This window comes from Procambarus clarkii, chromosome 44 (genome assembly GCF_040958095.1).
Source record: "Procambarus clarkii isolate CNS0578487 chromosome 44, FALCON_Pclarkii_2.0, whole genome shotgun sequence".
Taxonomy (NCBI): Eukaryota; Metazoa; Arthropoda; class Malacostraca; order Decapoda; family Cambaridae; genus Procambarus; species Procambarus clarkii.
In genome coordinates, this window is record NC_091193.1 from 4,304,841 (window position 1) to 4,323,372 (window position 18,532).

General features: G+C 48.3%; 1 protein-coding gene across 1 annotated transcript in view; it reads right to left on the minus strand.

Annotated features, from left to right (window-relative positions):
- Positions 1-18,532, minus strand: part of LOC123745138 (uncharacterized) — a 108,715-nt gene that overhangs the window by 12,879 nt on the left and 77,304 nt on the right. The window contains exon 5 of the mRNA XM_069300380.1: positions 16,742-16,857. Within this exon, the coding sequence (XP_069156481.1) occupies positions 16,742-16,857 (116 nt within the window). The remainder of the gene's footprint in view (positions 1-16,741; positions 16,858-18,532) is intronic.

The following is an 18,532-nucleotide window of genomic DNA, read 5'->3' on the forward strand; positions in this document are numbered from 1 at the left end:
TGTCAACACACAACACTGTGATGGTCCCATACTGTCAACACACAACACTGATGGTCCAACACTGTCAACACACAACACTGTGAAGGTCCAAAACTGTCAACACACAACACTGAAGGTCCCACACTGTCAACCCACAACACTGTGAAGGTCCAACACTGTCAACACAGAACACTGAAGGTCCCACTCTGTCAACACACAACACTGATGGTCCAACATTGTCAACACACAACACTGTGAAGGTCCAAACTGTCAACACACAACACTGAAGGTCCCACACTGTCAACACACAACACTGTGAAGGTCCAGCACTGTCAACACACAACACTGTGAAGGTCCAACACTGTCAACACACAACACTGTGAAGGTCCAACACTGTCAACACACAACACTGTGAAGGTCCAACACTGTCAACACACAACACTGTGATGGTCCAACACTGTCAACACACAACACTGAAGGTCCAACACTGTCAACACACAACACTGTGAAGGTCCCACGCTGTCAACACACAAACACTGTGAAGGTCCAACACTGTCAACACACAACACTGTGATGGTCCAACACTGTCAACACACAACACTGAAGGTCCAACACTGTCAACACACAACACTGTGATGGTCCCACACTGTCAACACACAACACTGAAGGTCCCACACTGTAAACACACAACACTGAAGGTCCCACACTGTCAACACACAACACTGAAGGTGTCACACTGTCAACACATAACACTGAAGGTCCAACACTGTCAACACACAACACTGAAGGTCCCACACTGTCAACACACAACACTGAAGGTCCCACACTGTCAACACACAACACTGTGATGGTCCCATACTGTCAACACACAACACTGATGGTCCAACACTGTCAACACACAACACTGTGAAGGTCCAAAATTGTCAACACACAACACTGAAGGTCCCACACTGTCAACACACAACACTGTGAAGGTCCAACACTGTCAACACAGAACACTGAAGGTCCCACTCTGTCAACACACAACACTGATGGTCCAACACTGTCAACACACAACCACTGTGGAGGTCTAAAACTGTCAACACACAAACACTGGAAGGTCCCACACTGTCAACACACAACACTGGTGAACGTCCAACACTGTCAACACACAACACTGTGAAGTCCAACACTGTCAACACACCACACTGTGAAGGTCCAAACACTGTCAACACACAACACTGTCAAGGTCCAATACTGTCAACACACAACACTGTGATTGGTCCAACACTGTCAACACACAACACTGAAGGTCCAACACTGTCAACACCACAACACTGTGAAGGTCCCCACGCTGTCAACAACACAACACTGTGAAGGTCCAACACTGTCAACACACAACACTGTGATGGTCCAACACTGTCAACACCACAACACTGAAGGTCCAACACTGTCAACACACAACACTGTGATGGTCCCACAATGTCAACACACAACACTGAAGGTCCCACACTGTAAACACACCAACACTGAAGGTCCCACACTGTCAACACACAACACTGAAGGTCCCACACTGTCAACACACAACACTGTGAAGGTCCCACACTGTCAACACAACACTGTGAAGGTCCAACACTGTAAACACACACAACTGAAGGTCCCACACTGTCAACACACAACACTGTGATGTCCCACACTGTCAACACACAACACTGTGAAGGTCCCACACTGTCAACACACAACACTGAAGGTCCCACACTGTCAACACACAACACTGAAGGTCCACACTGTCAACACACAACACTGTGATGGTCCAACACTGCCAACACACAACACTGTAAAGGTCCTACACTGTCAACACACAACACTGTGAAGGTCCAACACTGTCAACACACAACACTGTGATGGTCCAACACTGCAACACACAACACTGTAAAGGTCCCACACTGTCAACACACAACACTGTGATGGTCCCACACTGTCAACACACAACACTGTGATGGTCGCACACTGTCAACACACAACACTGTGATGGTCCCACACTGTCAACACACAACACTGTGAAGGTCCCACACTGTCAACACACAACACTGTGAAGGTCCAACACTGTCAACACACAACACTGTGATGGTCCCACACTGTCAACACACAACACTGTGAAGGTCCAACACTGTCAACACACAACACTGTGATGGTCCAACACTGTCAACACACAACACTGAAGGACCAACACTGTCAACACACAACACTGTGATGGTCCCACACTGTCAACACACAACACTGTGATGGTCCCACACTGTCAACACACAACACTGTGATGGTCCCACACTGTCAACACACAACACTGTGAAGGTCCAACACTGTCAACACACAACACTGTGATGGCGTCACTCTGTCAACACACAACACTGTGATGGTCCCACACTGTCAACACACAACACTGAAGGTCCCACACTGTCAACACACAACACTGTGATGGTCCAACACTGTCAACACACAACACTGAAAGTCCCACACTGTCAACACACAACACTGAAGGTCCCACACTGTCAACACACAACACTGAAGGTCCCACACTGTCAACACACAACACTGAAGGTCCCACACTGTCAACACACAACACTGAAGGTCCCACACTGTCAACACACAACACTGTGAAGGTCCCACACTGTCAACACACAACACTGAAGGTCCAACACTGTCAACACACAACACTGTGAAGGTCCAACACTGTCAACACACAACGCTGTGAAGGTCCAACACTGTCAACACAAAACACTGTGAAGGTCCAACACTGTCAACACACAACACTGTGAAGGTCCCACACTGTCAACACACAACACTGTGAAGGTCCCACACTGTCAACACACAACACTGAAGGTCCCACTCTGTCAACACACAACACTGAAGGTCCAACACTGTCAACACACAACACTGTGATGGTCCAACACTGTCAACACAAAACACTGTGAAGGTCCCACACTGTCAAAACACAACACTGATGGTCCAACACTGTCAACACACAACACTGTGAAGGTCCCACACTGTCAACACACAACATTGAAGGTGCCACACTGTCAACACACAACACTGAAGGTCCAACACTGTCAACACACAACACTGAAGGTCCCACACTGTCAACACACAACACTGAAGGTCCCACACTGTCAACACACAACACTGTGATGGTCCCACACTGTCAACACACAACACTGTGATGGTCCCACACTGTCAACACACAACACTGTGATGGTCCCATACTGTCAACACACAACACTGATGGTCCAACACTGTCAACACACAACACTGTGAAGGTCCAAAACTGTCAACACACAACACTGAAGGTCCCACACTGTCAACCCACAACACTGTGAAGGTCCAACACTGTCAACACAGAACACTGAAGGTCCCACTCTGTCAACACACAACACTGATGGTCCAACATTGTCAACACACAACACTGTGAAGGTCCAAAACTGTCAACACACAACACTGAAGGTCCCACACTGTCAACACACAACACTGTGAAGGTCCAGCACTGTCAACACACAACACTGTGAAGGTCCAACACTGTCAACACACAACACTGTGAAGGTCCAACACTGTCAACACACAACACTGTGAAGGTCCAACACTGTCAACACACAACACTGTGATGGTCCAACACTGTCAACACACAACACTGAAGGTCCAACACTGTCAACACACAACACTGTGAAGGTCCCACGCTGTCAACACACAACACTGTGAAGGTCCAACACTGTCAACACACAACACTGTGATGGTCCAACACTGTCAACACACAACACTGAAGGTCCAACACTGTCAACACACAACACTGTGATGGTCCCACACTGTCAACACACAACACTGAAGGTCCCACACTGTAAACACACAACACTGAAGGTCCCACACTGTCAACACACAACACTGAAGGTGTCACACTGTCAACACATAACACTGAAGGTCCCACACTGTCAACACACAACACTGAAGGTCCCACACTGTCAACACACAACACTGTGATGGTCCCACACTGTCAACACGCAACACTGTGAAGGTCCCACACTGTCAACACACAACACTGTGAAGGTCCCACACTGTCAACACACAACACTGTGAAGGTCCCACACTGTCAACACACAACACTGTGAAGGTCCAACACTGTCAACACACAACACTGAAGGTCCCACACTGTCAACACACAACACTGAAGGTCCCACACTGTCAATACACAACACTGTGATGGTCCCACACTGTCAACACACAACACTGTGAAGGTCCCACACTGTCAACACACAACACTGAAGGTCCCACACTGTCAACACACAACACTGAAGGTCCCACACTGTCAACACACAACACTGTGATGTTCCAACACTGCCAACACACAACACTGTAAAGGTCCTACACTGTCAACACACAACACTGTGAAGGTCCAACACTCTCAACACAGAACACTGTGATGGTCCAACACTGCCAACACACAACACTGTAAAGGTCCCACACTGTCAACACACAACACTGTGATGGTCCCACACTGTCAACACACAACACTGTGATGGTCGCATACTGTCAACACACAACACTGTGATGGTCCCACACTGTCAACACACAACACTGTGATGGTCCCACACTGTCAACACACAACACTGTGAAGGTCCAACACTGTCAACACACAACACTGTGATGGTCCCACACTGTCAACACACAACACTGTGAAGGTCCAACACTGTCAACACACAACACTGTGGTGGTCCAACACTGTCAACACACAACACTGAAGGTCCAACACTGTCAACACACAACACTGTGATGGTCCCACACTGTCAACACACAACACTGAAGGTCCCACACTGTCAACACACAACACTGAAGGTCCCACACTGTCAACACACAACACTGAAGGTCCAATACTGTCAACACACAACACTGAAGGTCCAATACTGTCAACACACAACACTGTGATAGTCCTACACTGTCAGCACACAACACTGAAGGTCCCACTCTATCAACACACAACACTGAAGGTCCAATACTGTCCTCATACAACACTGAAAGTCCAATACTGTCAACACACAACACTGTGATAGTCCTACACTGTCAACACACAACACTGTGAAGGTCCCACACTGTCAACACACAACACTGAAGGTCCCACTCTGTCAACACACAACACTGAAGGTTTAATACTGTCAACACACAACACTGAAGGTCCAATACTGTCAACACACAACACTGTGATAGTCCTACACTGTCAACACACAACACTGTGAAGGTCCCACACTGTCAACACACAACACTGAAGGTCCCACTCTGTCAACACAGAACACTGAAGGTCCAATACTGTCAACACACAACACTGTGATAGTCCTACACTGTCAACACACAACACTGAAGGTCCCACACTGTCAACATACAACACTGTGATGGCCCAATACTGTCAACACACAACACTGCGATGGTCCTACACTGTCAACACACAACACTGAAGGTCCCACACTGTCAACACACAACACTGTAAAGGTCCCACACTGTCAACACACAACACTGTAAAGGTCCCACACTGTCAACACACAACACTGAAGGTCCAACACTGTCAACACACAACACTGAAGGTCCAACACTGTCAACACACAACACTGTAAAGGTCCCACACTGTCAACACACAACACTGTAAAGGTCCCACACTGTCAACACACAACACTGTAAAGGTCCTAATCTGTCAACACACAACACTGAAGGTCCCACACTGCCAACACACAACACTGTGATAGTCCTACACTGTCAACACACAACACTGAAGGTGTTGTGTGTTGACAGTGTCAACACTGATGGTCCACTGTCAACACAGAACACTGTGATGGTCCAACACTGTCAACAAAGAACACTGTGATGGTCCTACACTGTCAACACACAACACTGAAGATCCAACACTGTCAACATACAACACTGTGATGGTCCAACACTGTCAACACAAAACACTGTGATGGTCGAACACTGCCAACACACAACACTGTAAAGGTCCAACACTCTCAATACACAACACTGTGATGGTCCCACACTGTCAACACACAACACTGTGATAGTCCCACACTGTCAACACACAACACTGAAGGTCCAACACTGTCAACACACAACACTGTGATGGTCCAACACTGTCAACACACAACACTGTGAAGGTCCCACACTGTCAACACACAACACTGTGAAGGTCCCACACTGTCAACACACAACACTGTGAAGGTCCCACACTCTCAACACACAACACTGTGAAGGTCCAACACTGTCAACACACAACACTGTGAAGGTCCAACACTGTCAACACACAACACTGTGATGGTCCCACACTGTCAACACACAACACTGTGAAGGTCCCACACCGTCAACACACAACACTGTTATGGTCCTACACTGTCAACACACAACACTGTTATGGTCCAACACTGTCAACAGACAACACTGTGAAGGTCCAACACTGTCAACACACAACACTGTGATGGTCCCACACTGTCAACACACAACACTGTGAAGGTCCAACACTCTCAACACACAACACTGTGATGGTCCAACACTGTCAACACACAACACTGTGATGGTCCAACACTGTCAACACACAACACTGTGAAGGTCCAACACTGACAACACACAACACTGTGATGGTCCAACACTGTCAACACACAACACTGTGATGGTCCAACACTGCCAACACACAACACTGTGATGGTCCAACACTGTCAACACACAACGCTGTGAAGGTCCAGCACTGTCAACACACAACACTGTGATGGTCCCACACTGTCAACACACAACACTGAAGATCCCACACTGTCAACACACAACACTGTGATGGTCCCACACTGTCAACACACACAACACTGTGATGGTCCCACACTGTCAACACACAACACTGTGATGGTCCCACACTGTCAACACACAACACTGATGGTCCAACACTGTCAACACACAACACTGTGAAGGTCCAAAACTGTCAACACACAACACTGAAGGTCCCACACTGTCAACACACAACACTGTGAAGGTCCAACACTGTCAACACACAACACTGTGAAGGTCCAACACTGTCAACACACAACACTGTGAAGGTCCAACACTGTCAACACACAACACTGTGAAGGTCCAACACTGTCAACACACAACACTGTGATGGTCCAACACTGTCAACACACAACACTGAAGGTCCAACACTGTCAACACACAACACTGTGAAGGTCCCACGCTGTCAACACACAACACTGTGAAGGTCCAACACTGTCAACACACAATACTGTGATGGTCCAACACTGTCAACACACAACACTGAAGGTCCAACACTGTCAACACAACACTGTGATGGTCCCACACTGTCAACACACAACACTAAAGGTCCCACTCTGTCAACACAAAACACTGAAGGTCCAATACTGTCAACACACAACACTGAAGGTCCAATACTGTCAACACACAACACTGTGATAGTCCTACACTGTCAACACACAACACTGAAGGTCCCACTCTGTCAACACACAACACTGAAGGTCCAATACTGTCAACACACAACACTGAAGGTCCAATACTGTCAACACACAACACTGTGATAGTCCTACACTGTCAACACACAACACTGTGAAGGTCCCACACTTTCAACACACAACACTGAAGGTCCCACTGTGTCAACACACAACACTGAAGGTCCAATACTGTCAACACACAACACTGAAGGTCCAATACTGTCAACACACAACACTGTGATAGTCCTACACTGTCAACACACAACACTGTGAAGGTCCCACACTGTCAACACACAACACTGAAGGTCCCACTCTGTCAACACACAACACTGAAGGTCCAATACTGTCAACACACAACACTGAAGGTCCAATACTGTCAACACACAACACTGAAGGTCCAATACTGTCAACACACAACACTGTGATAGTCCTACACTGTCAACACACAACACTGAAGGTCCCACACTGTCAACATACAACACTGTGATGGCCCAATACTGTCAACACACAACACTGCGATGGTCCTACACTGTCAACACACAACACTGAAGGTCCCACACTGTCAACACACAACACTGTAAAGGTCCCACACTGTCAACACACAACACTGTAAAGGTCCCACACTGTCAACACACAACACTGAAGGTCCCACACTGTCAACACATAACACTGAAGGTCCAACACTGTCAACACACAACACTGAAGGTCCAACACTGTCAACACACAACACTGAAGGTCCAATACTGTCAACACACAACACTGTGATAGTCCTACACTGTCAACACACAACACTGAAGGTCCCACACTGTCAACATACAACAATGTGATGGCCCAATACTGTCAACACACAACACTGCGATGGTCCTACACTGTCGACACACAACACTGAAGGTCCCACACTGTCAACACACAACACTGTAAAGGTCCCACACTGTCAACACACAACACTGTGATGGTCCAACACTGTCAACACACAACACTGTGAAGGTCCCACACTGTCAACACACAACACTGTGAAGGTCCCACACTCTCAACACACAACACTGTGAAGGTCCAACACTGTCAACACACAACACTGTGAAGGTCCAACACTGTCAACACACAACACTGTGAAGGTCCAACACTGTCAACACACAACACTGTGAAGGTCCCACACTGTCAACACACAACACTGTGATGGTCCCACACCTCAAAAACACACAACACTGTTATGGTCCTACACTGTCAACACACAACACTGTGAAGGTCCCACACTGTCAACACACAACACTGTGAAGGTCCCACACTGTCAACACACAACACTGAAGGTCCAACACTGTCAACACACAATACTGTGATGGTCCCACACTGTCAACACACAACACTGTGATGGTCCCACACTGTCAACACACAACACTGTGATGGTCCCACACTGTCAACACACAACACTGAAGGTCCCACTCTGTCAACACACAACACTGTGATGGTCCCACACTGTCAACACACAACACTGAAGGTCCCACTCTGTCAACACACAACACTGTGATGGTCCCACACTGTCAACACACAACACTGTAATGGTCCCACACTGTCAACACACAACACTGAAGGTCCCACTCTGTCAACACACAACACTGAAGGTCCTACACTGTCAACACACAACACTGTGATGGTCCCACATTGTCAACACACAACACTGAAGGTCCCACACTGTCAACACACAACACTGTGATGGTCCCACACTGTCAACACACAACACTGAAGGTCCCACTCTGTCAACACACACAACACTGTGATGGTCCTACACTGTCAACACACAACACTGAAGATCCAACACTGTCAACATACAACACTGTGATGGTCCAACACTGTCAACACACAACACTGTGATGGTCGAACACTGCCAACACACAACACTGTAAAGGTCAACACTCTCAATACACAACACCGTGATGGTCCCACACTGTCAACACACAACACTGTGATAGTCCCACACTGTCAACACACAACACTGAAGGTCCAACACTGTCTACACACAACACTGTGATGGTCCAACACTGCCAACACACAACACTGTAAAGGTCCCACACTGTCAACACACAACACTGTGATGGTCCAACACTGTCAACACACAACACTGTGAAGGTCCCACACTGTCAACACACAACACTGTGAAGGTCCCACACTCTCAACACACAACACTGTGAAGGTCCAACACTGTCAACACACAACACTGTGAAGGTCCAACACTGTCAACACACAACACTGTGATGGTCCCACACTGTCAACACACAACACTGTGAAGGTCCCACACCGTCAACACACAACACTGTTATGGTCCTACACTGTCAACACACAACACTGTTATGGTCCAACACTGGCAACACACAACACTGTGAAGGTCCAACACTGTCAACACACAACACTGTGATGGTCCCACACTGTCAACACACAACACTGTGAAGGTCCAACACACTCAACACACAACACTGTGATGGTCCAACACTGTCAACACACAACACTGTGATGGTCCAACACTGTCAACACACAACACTGTGAAGGTCCAACACTGACAACACACAACACTGTGAGGGTCCAACACTGTCAACACACAACACTGTGATGGTCCAACACTGTCAACACACAACACTGTGATGGTCCAACACTGTCAACACACAACGCTGTGAAGGTCCAACACTGTCAACACACAACACTGTGATGGTCCCACACTGTCAACACACAACACTGAAGATCCCACACTGTCAACACACAACACTGTGATGGTCCCACACTGTCAACACACAACACTGTGATGGTCCCACACTGTCAACACACAACACTGTGATGGTCCCATACTGTCAACACACAACACTGATGGTCCAACACTGTCAACACACAACACTGTGAAGGTCCAAAACTCAACACACAACACTGAAGGTCCCACACTGTCAACACACAACACTGTGAAGGTCCAACACTGTCAACACACAACACTGTGAAGGTCCAACACTGTCAACACACAACACTGTGAAGGTCCAACACTGTCAACACACAACACTGTGAAGGTCCAACACTGTCAACACACAACACTATGATGGTCCAACACTGTCAACACACAACACTGAAGGTCCAACACTGTCAACACACAACACTGTGAAGGTCCCACGCTGTCAACACACAACACTGTGAAGGTCCAACACTGTCAACACACAATACTGTGATGATTCAACACTGTCAACACACAACACTGAAGGTCCAACACTGTCAACACACAACACTGAAGGTCCCACACTGTCAACACACAACACTAAAGGTCCCACACTATAAACACACAACACTGAAGGTCCCACACTGTCAACACACAACACTGAAGGTCTCACACTGTCAACACATAACACTGAAGGTCCCACACTGTCAACACACAACACTGTGATGGTCCCACACTGTCAACACACAACACTGTGAAGGTCCCACACTGTCAACACACAACACTGTGAAGGTCCCACACTGTCAACACACAACACTGTGAAGGTCCCACACTGTCAACACACAACACTGTGAAGGTCCAACACTGTCAACACACAACACTGAAGGTCCCACACTGTCAACACACAACACTGAAGGTCCCACACTGTCAACACACAACACTGTGAAGGTCCCACACTGTCAACACACAACACTGTGAAGGTCCCACACTGTCAACACACAACACTGTGAAGGTCCAACACTGTCAACACACAACACTGAAGGTCCCACACTGTCAACACACAACACTGTGATAGTCCCACACTGTCAACACACAACACTGCGAAGGTCCCACACTGTCAACACACAACACTGAAGGTCCCACACTGTCAACACACAACACTGAAGGTCCCACACTGTCAACACACAACACTGTGATGTTCCAACACTGCCAACACACAACACTGTAAAGGTCCTACACTGTCAACACACAACACTGTGAAGGTCCAACACTGTCAACACACAACACTGTGATGGTCCAACACTGCCAACACACAACACTGTAAAGGTCCCACACTGTCAACACACAACACTGTGATGGTCCCACACTGTCAACACACAACACTGTGATGGTCGCACACTGTCAACACACAACACTGTGATGGTCCCACACTGTCAACACACAACACTGTGATGGTCCCACACTGTCAACACACAACACTGTGAAGGTCCAACACTGTCAACACACAACACTGTGATGGTCCCACACTGTCAACACACAACACTGTGAAGGTCCAACACTGTCAACACACAACACTGTGATGGTCCAACACTGTCAACACACAACACTGAAGGTCCAACACTGTCAACACACAACACTGTGATGGTCCCACACTGTCAACACACAACACTGAAGGTCCCACACTGTCAACACACAACACTGAAGGTCCCACACTGTCAACACACAACACTGAAGGTCCAACACTGTCAACACACAACACTGTGATGGTCCCACACTGTCAACACACAACACTGAAGGTCCCACACTGTCAACACACAACACTGTGAAGGTCCCACACTGTCAACACACAACACTGAAGGTCCCACTCTGTCAACACAAAACACTGAAGGTCCAATACTGTCAACACACAACACTGAAGGTCCAATACTGTCAACACACAACACTGTGATAGTCCTACACTGTCAACACACAACACTGTGAAGGTCCCACACTGTCAACACACAACACTGAAGGTCCCACTCTGTCAACACACAACACTGAAGGTCCAATACTGTCAACACACAACACTGAAGGTCCAATACTGTCAACACACAACACTGTGATAGTCCTACACTGTCAACACACAACACTGTGAAGGTCCCACACTGTCAACACACAACACTGAAGGTCCCACTCTGTCAACACACAACACTGAAGGTCCAATACTGTCAACACACAACACTGAAGGTCCAATACTGTCAACACACAACACTGAAGGTCCAATACTGTCAACACACAACACTGTGATAGTCCTACACTGTCAACACACAACACTGAAGGTCCCACACTGTCAACATACAACACTGTGATGGCCTAATACTGTCAACACACAACACTGCGATGGTCTTACACTGTCAACACACAACACTGAAGGTCCCACACTGTCAACACACAACACTGTAAAGGTCCCACACTGTCAACACACAACACTGTAAAGGTCCCACACTGTCAACACACAACACTGAAGGTCCCACACTGTCAACACACAACACTGAAGGTCCAACACTGTCAACACACAACACTGAAGGTCCAACACTGTCAACACACAACACTGAAGGTCCAATACTGTCAACACACAACACTGTGATAGTCCTACACTGTCAACACACAACACTGAAGGTCCCACACTGTCAACATACAACACTGTGATGGCCCAATACTGTCAACACACAACACTGCGATGGTCCTACACTGTCAACACACAACACTGAAGGTCCCACACTGTCAACACACAACACTGCGAAGGTCCCACACTGTCAACACACAACACTGAAGGTCCCACACTGTCAACACACAACACTGAAGGTCCCACACTGTCAACACCCAACACTGTGATGTTCCAACACTGCCAACACACAACACTGTAAAGGTCCCACACTGTCAACACACAACACTGTGAAGGTCCAACACTGTCAACACACAACACTGTGATGGTCCAACACTGCCAACACACAACACTGTAAAGGTCCCACACTGTCAACACACAACACTGTGATGGTCCCACACTGTCAACACACAACACTGTGATGGTCGCACACTGTCAACACACAACACTGTGATGGTCCCACACTGTCAACACACAACACTGTGATGGTCCCACACTGTCAACACACAACACTGTGAAGGTCCAACACTGTCAACACACAACACTGTGATGGTCCGACACTGTCAACACACAACACTGTGAAGGTCCAACACTGTCAACACACAACACTGTGATGGTCCAACACTGTCAACACACAACACTGAAGGTCCAACACTGTCAACACACAACACTGTGATGGTCCCACACTGTCAACACACAACACTGAAGGTCCCACACTGTCAACACACAACACTGAAGGTCCCACACTGTCAACACACAACACTGAAGGTCCAACACTGTCAACACACAACACTGTGATGGTCCCACACTGTCAACACACAACACTGAAGGTCCCACACTGTCAACACACAACACTGTGAAGGTCCCACACTGTCAACACACAAAACTGAAGGTCCCACTCTGTCAACACAAAACACTGAAGGTCCAATACTGTCAACACACAACACTGAAGGTCCAATACTGTCAACACACAACACTGTGATAGTCCTACACTGTCAACACACAACACTGTGAAGGTCCCACACTGTCAACACACAACACTGAAGGTCCCACTCTGTCAACACACAACACTGAAGGTCCAATACTGTCAACACACAACACTGAAGGTCCAATACTGTCAACACACAACACTGAAGGTCCAATACTGTCAACACACAACACTGTGATAGTCCTACACTGTCAACACACAACACTGAAGGTCCCACACTGTCAACATACAACACTGTGATGGCCTAATACTGTCAACACACAACACTGCGATGGTCCTACACTGTCAACACACAACACTGAAGGTCCCACACTGTCAACACACAACACTGTAAAGGTCCCACACTGTCAACACACAACACTGTAAAGGTCCCACACTGTCAACACACAACACTGAAGGTCCCACACTGTCAACACACAACACTGAAGGTCCAACACTGTCAACACACAACACTGAAGGTCCAACACTGTCAACACACAACACTGAAGGTCCAATACTGTCAACACACAACACTGTGATAGTCCTACACTGTCAACACACAACACTGAAGGTCCCACACTGTCAACATACAACACTGTGATGGCCCAATACTGTCAACACACAACACTGTGATGGTCCTACAATGTCAACACACAACACTGAAGGTCCAACACTGTCAACATACAACACTGTGATGGTCCAACACTGTCAACACACAACACCGTGATGGTCGAACACTGCCAACACACAACACTGTAAAGGTCCAACACTGTCAACACACAACACTGTGATGGTCCCACACTGTCAACACACAACACAGAAGGTCCAACACTGTCAACACACAACACTGTGATGGTCCAACACTGCCAACACACAACACTGTAAAGGTCCCACACTGTCAACACACAACACTGTGAAGGTCCAACACTGTCAACACACAACACTGTGAAGGTCCCACACTGTCAACACACAACACTGTGATGGTCCAACACTGTCAACACACAACACTGTGAAGGTCCCACACTGTCAACACACAACACTGTAAAGGTCCCACACTGTCAACACACAACACTGAAGGTCCCACACTGTCAACACACAACACTGAAGGTCCAACACTGTCAACACACAACACTGAAGGTCCAACACTGTCAACACACAACACTGAAGGTCCAATACTGTCAACACACAACACTGTGATAGTCCTACACTGTCAACACACAACACTGAAGGTCCCACACTGTCAACATACAACACTGTGTTGGCCCAATACTGTCAACACACAACACTGTGATGGTCCTACAATGTCAACACACAACACTGAAGGTCCAACACTGTCAACATACAACACTGTGATGGTCCAACACTGTCAACACACAACACCGTGATGGTCGAACACTGCCAACACACAACACTGTAAAGGTCCAACACTGTCAACACACAACACTGTGATGGTCCCACACTGTCAACACACAACACTGAAGGTCCAACACTGTCAACACACAACACTGTGATGGTCCAACACTGCCAACACACAACACTGTAAAGGTCCCACACTGTCAACACACAACACTGTGAAGGTCCAACACTGTCAACACACAACACTGTGAAGGTCCCACACTGTCAACACACAACACTGTGATGGTCCAACACTGTCAACACACAACACTGTGAAGGTCCCACACTGTCAACACACAACACTGTGAAGGTCCAACACTGTCAACACACAACACTGTGAAGGTCCAACACTGTCAACACACAACACTGTGAAGGTCCCACACTGTCAACACACAACACTGTGATGGTCCCACACCGTCAACACACAACACTGTTATGGTCCTACACTGTCAACACACAACACTGTGAAGGTCCCACACTGTCAACACACAACACTGTGAAGGTCCCACACTGTCAACACACAACACTGAAGGTCCAACACTGTCAACACACAACACTGTGATGGTCCCACACTGTCAACACACAACACTGTGATGGTCCCACACTGTCAACACACAACACTGTGATGGTCCCACACTGTCAACACACAACACTGAAGGTCCCACTCTGTCAACACACAACACTGTGATGGTCCCACACTGTCAACACACAACACTGAAGGTCCCACTCTGTCAACACACAACACTGTGATGGTCCCACACTGTCAACACACAACACTGTGATGGTCCCACACTGTCAACACACAACACTGAAGGTCCCACTCTGTCAACACACAACACTGAAGGTCCCACACTGTCAACACACAACACTGTGATGGTCCCACATTGTCAACACACAACACTGAAGGTCCCACACTGTCAACACACAACACTGTGATGGTCCCACACTGTCAACACACAACACTGAAGGTCCCACTCTGTCAACACACAACACTGTGATGGTCCCACACTGTCAACACACAACACTGTGATGGTCCCACACTGTCAACACACAACACTGAAGGTCCCACTCTGTCAACACACAACACTGAAGGTCCCACACTGTCAACACACAACACTGTGATGGTCCAACACTGTCAACACACAACACTGTGAAGGTCCAACACTGTCAACACACAACACTGTGAAGGTCCAACACTGTCAACACACAACACTGTGAAGGTCCAACACTGTCAACACACAACACTGTGAAGGTCCAACACTGTCAACACACAACACTGTGAAGGTCCAACACTGTCAACACACAACACTGTGAAGGTCCAACACTGTCAACACACAACACTGTGATAGTCCCACACTGTCAACACACAACACTGTGAAGGTCCAACACTGTCAACACACAACACTGTGATAGGAGTGAACAGAAAAGTAGGCAATAGGGAAACAGAGAAGTGATGGTTGCTGAAGAAGGAGTGAGTGGGAGGGTGAGAATGTGTAGGAGTGAGTGAGAGGATAAGGGGGGGTGAGACAGGGGTGAGAGAGCCCCGGGCACTACCGGGTACAAGCAGGTGAGAGACTCACGTGTAAGGAGTGAGGGGCAGGTGGTGGAGGGTGACCACACACACCACCAGACACTCGTGCGCCGGCACGTTCTTGATCTTGAACTCTCGCTCCGACCACGACAGCGGGGGTCCCACCTGTTAGGTACTCCTTACCATTACTATTAACACTACCAACATCTCACCACAACAACCTGCGACATGGATATATTTAGCACAAACCTCTCAAAATGTCATTACGTGTGACCCCTTGTTGTTAGGTACTGGCAGGGGAGGTACTGGCAGGGTAGGAACTGGCAGTGTAGGTATTGGCAGGGTAGGTACTGGCAGGGCAGGTACTGCAGGGTAGGTACTGGCAGGGTAGGTACTGGCAGGGCAGGTACTGCAGGGTAGGTACTGGCAGGCTAGGTACTGGCAGGGGTTCTTGCATGGTAGGTACTGGCAGGGTAGGTACTGGCAGGGTAGGTACTGGCAGGGTAGGTACAGGCAGGGTAGGTACTGGCAGGGTAGGTACTGGCAGGGTAGATACTGGCACGGTTGGTACAGGCAAGGTAGGTACTGGCACGCTAGGTACTGGCAGGGGTTCTTGCATGGTAGGTACTGGCAGGGTAGGTACAGGCAGGGTAGGTACTGGCAGGGAAGGTACTGGCAGGGTAGGTACTGGCAGGGTAGGTACTGGCAGGTGTGACGGAGTTCCCCCCCTTATAATTCTCCCACGCCTGCAGTAAGAGTCATGTCTGCCTTTCCCAAGCGTTCTCTACGTTGCAGGCTACAATTTGATACATGGGAGAGAGTGAAGTGTTCTCGGAGAGCCGAGAAATTTGTGAAATAGTAATATTTTGGCCTGTGGTTTAGGCCCTTTAGGGAGCCAAGATGGCGCTTACCTCCCTGATCTCCCGCCAAAACCGTGTGACGTCAGTGGCACCGGATTGGTCACCGACAGCAGTGTGGCACCGGGAGCCAATGAAAACCTCCCATAGTAAAAGTGACGTCACGAAGGAAGGGGGTCCGGCCAGCGCGCCGGGCTGGCGCCAGCAGTCAGACACGACACGTCATAGAGGTCGGACGTGCGACGAGTGGTCCTGTCAGTCGGACAGTTATTCCAGCTCCCGTGGATTTACGCGTCACCTGAAGTCCGCCAGTACTCTGAGAAGTCTTCCCTAGTTCATGTGTTGAACCAGAAGAGGGAATTGACGGTTATATGAGCAACAAGTGCTCCAGTCAGGTACTGTGCCAGTAGCAGTGAAGCCGTGCAGTGACGTATGTTGACGTCTGTGGCAATTCACCAGTTCGTGACAGCGTAGTGGCTGACAGAGCCACTGGGTAGCTGAGGAAGAGAGGACTATTTGGGGAACCGGACGACTGTAGCTGAGACGTAGGCGACAGCCGTTGCTGGGAGAAGACGACGGCCAGGAGACCGACTCCAACCTTCAAGAAGTCAAGGAGGAGGACGGACCTGCAGTGAGGAGGCACGGAGACGACGCGCTAAACGGTGGGACGACGAGAGGCTCTGGTAGGACACGACGACGTGTAGTGTGGGGGCGTTCCCGACACGAGGACCAGGAGCTACATCTCGACTCTCATCGGAGGATAGGGTGAAGTAGGTGGTTCTAGTTCCCTCCCCATTCCCCTTTAGTTAGCTATATTATTTGGCTATATTATCTAGCCTGAAGATTTTATATGTCGTGAGCAAGTCTCACCTATGTCACGGTAAAGCACCAGGGTGCTAGACAGTACTATCAAGAGTACTAGTAATATTCATGTTGATTATTGGTGTGTACAGGCACCAGGAACCAGTGATAAATTTACTGTG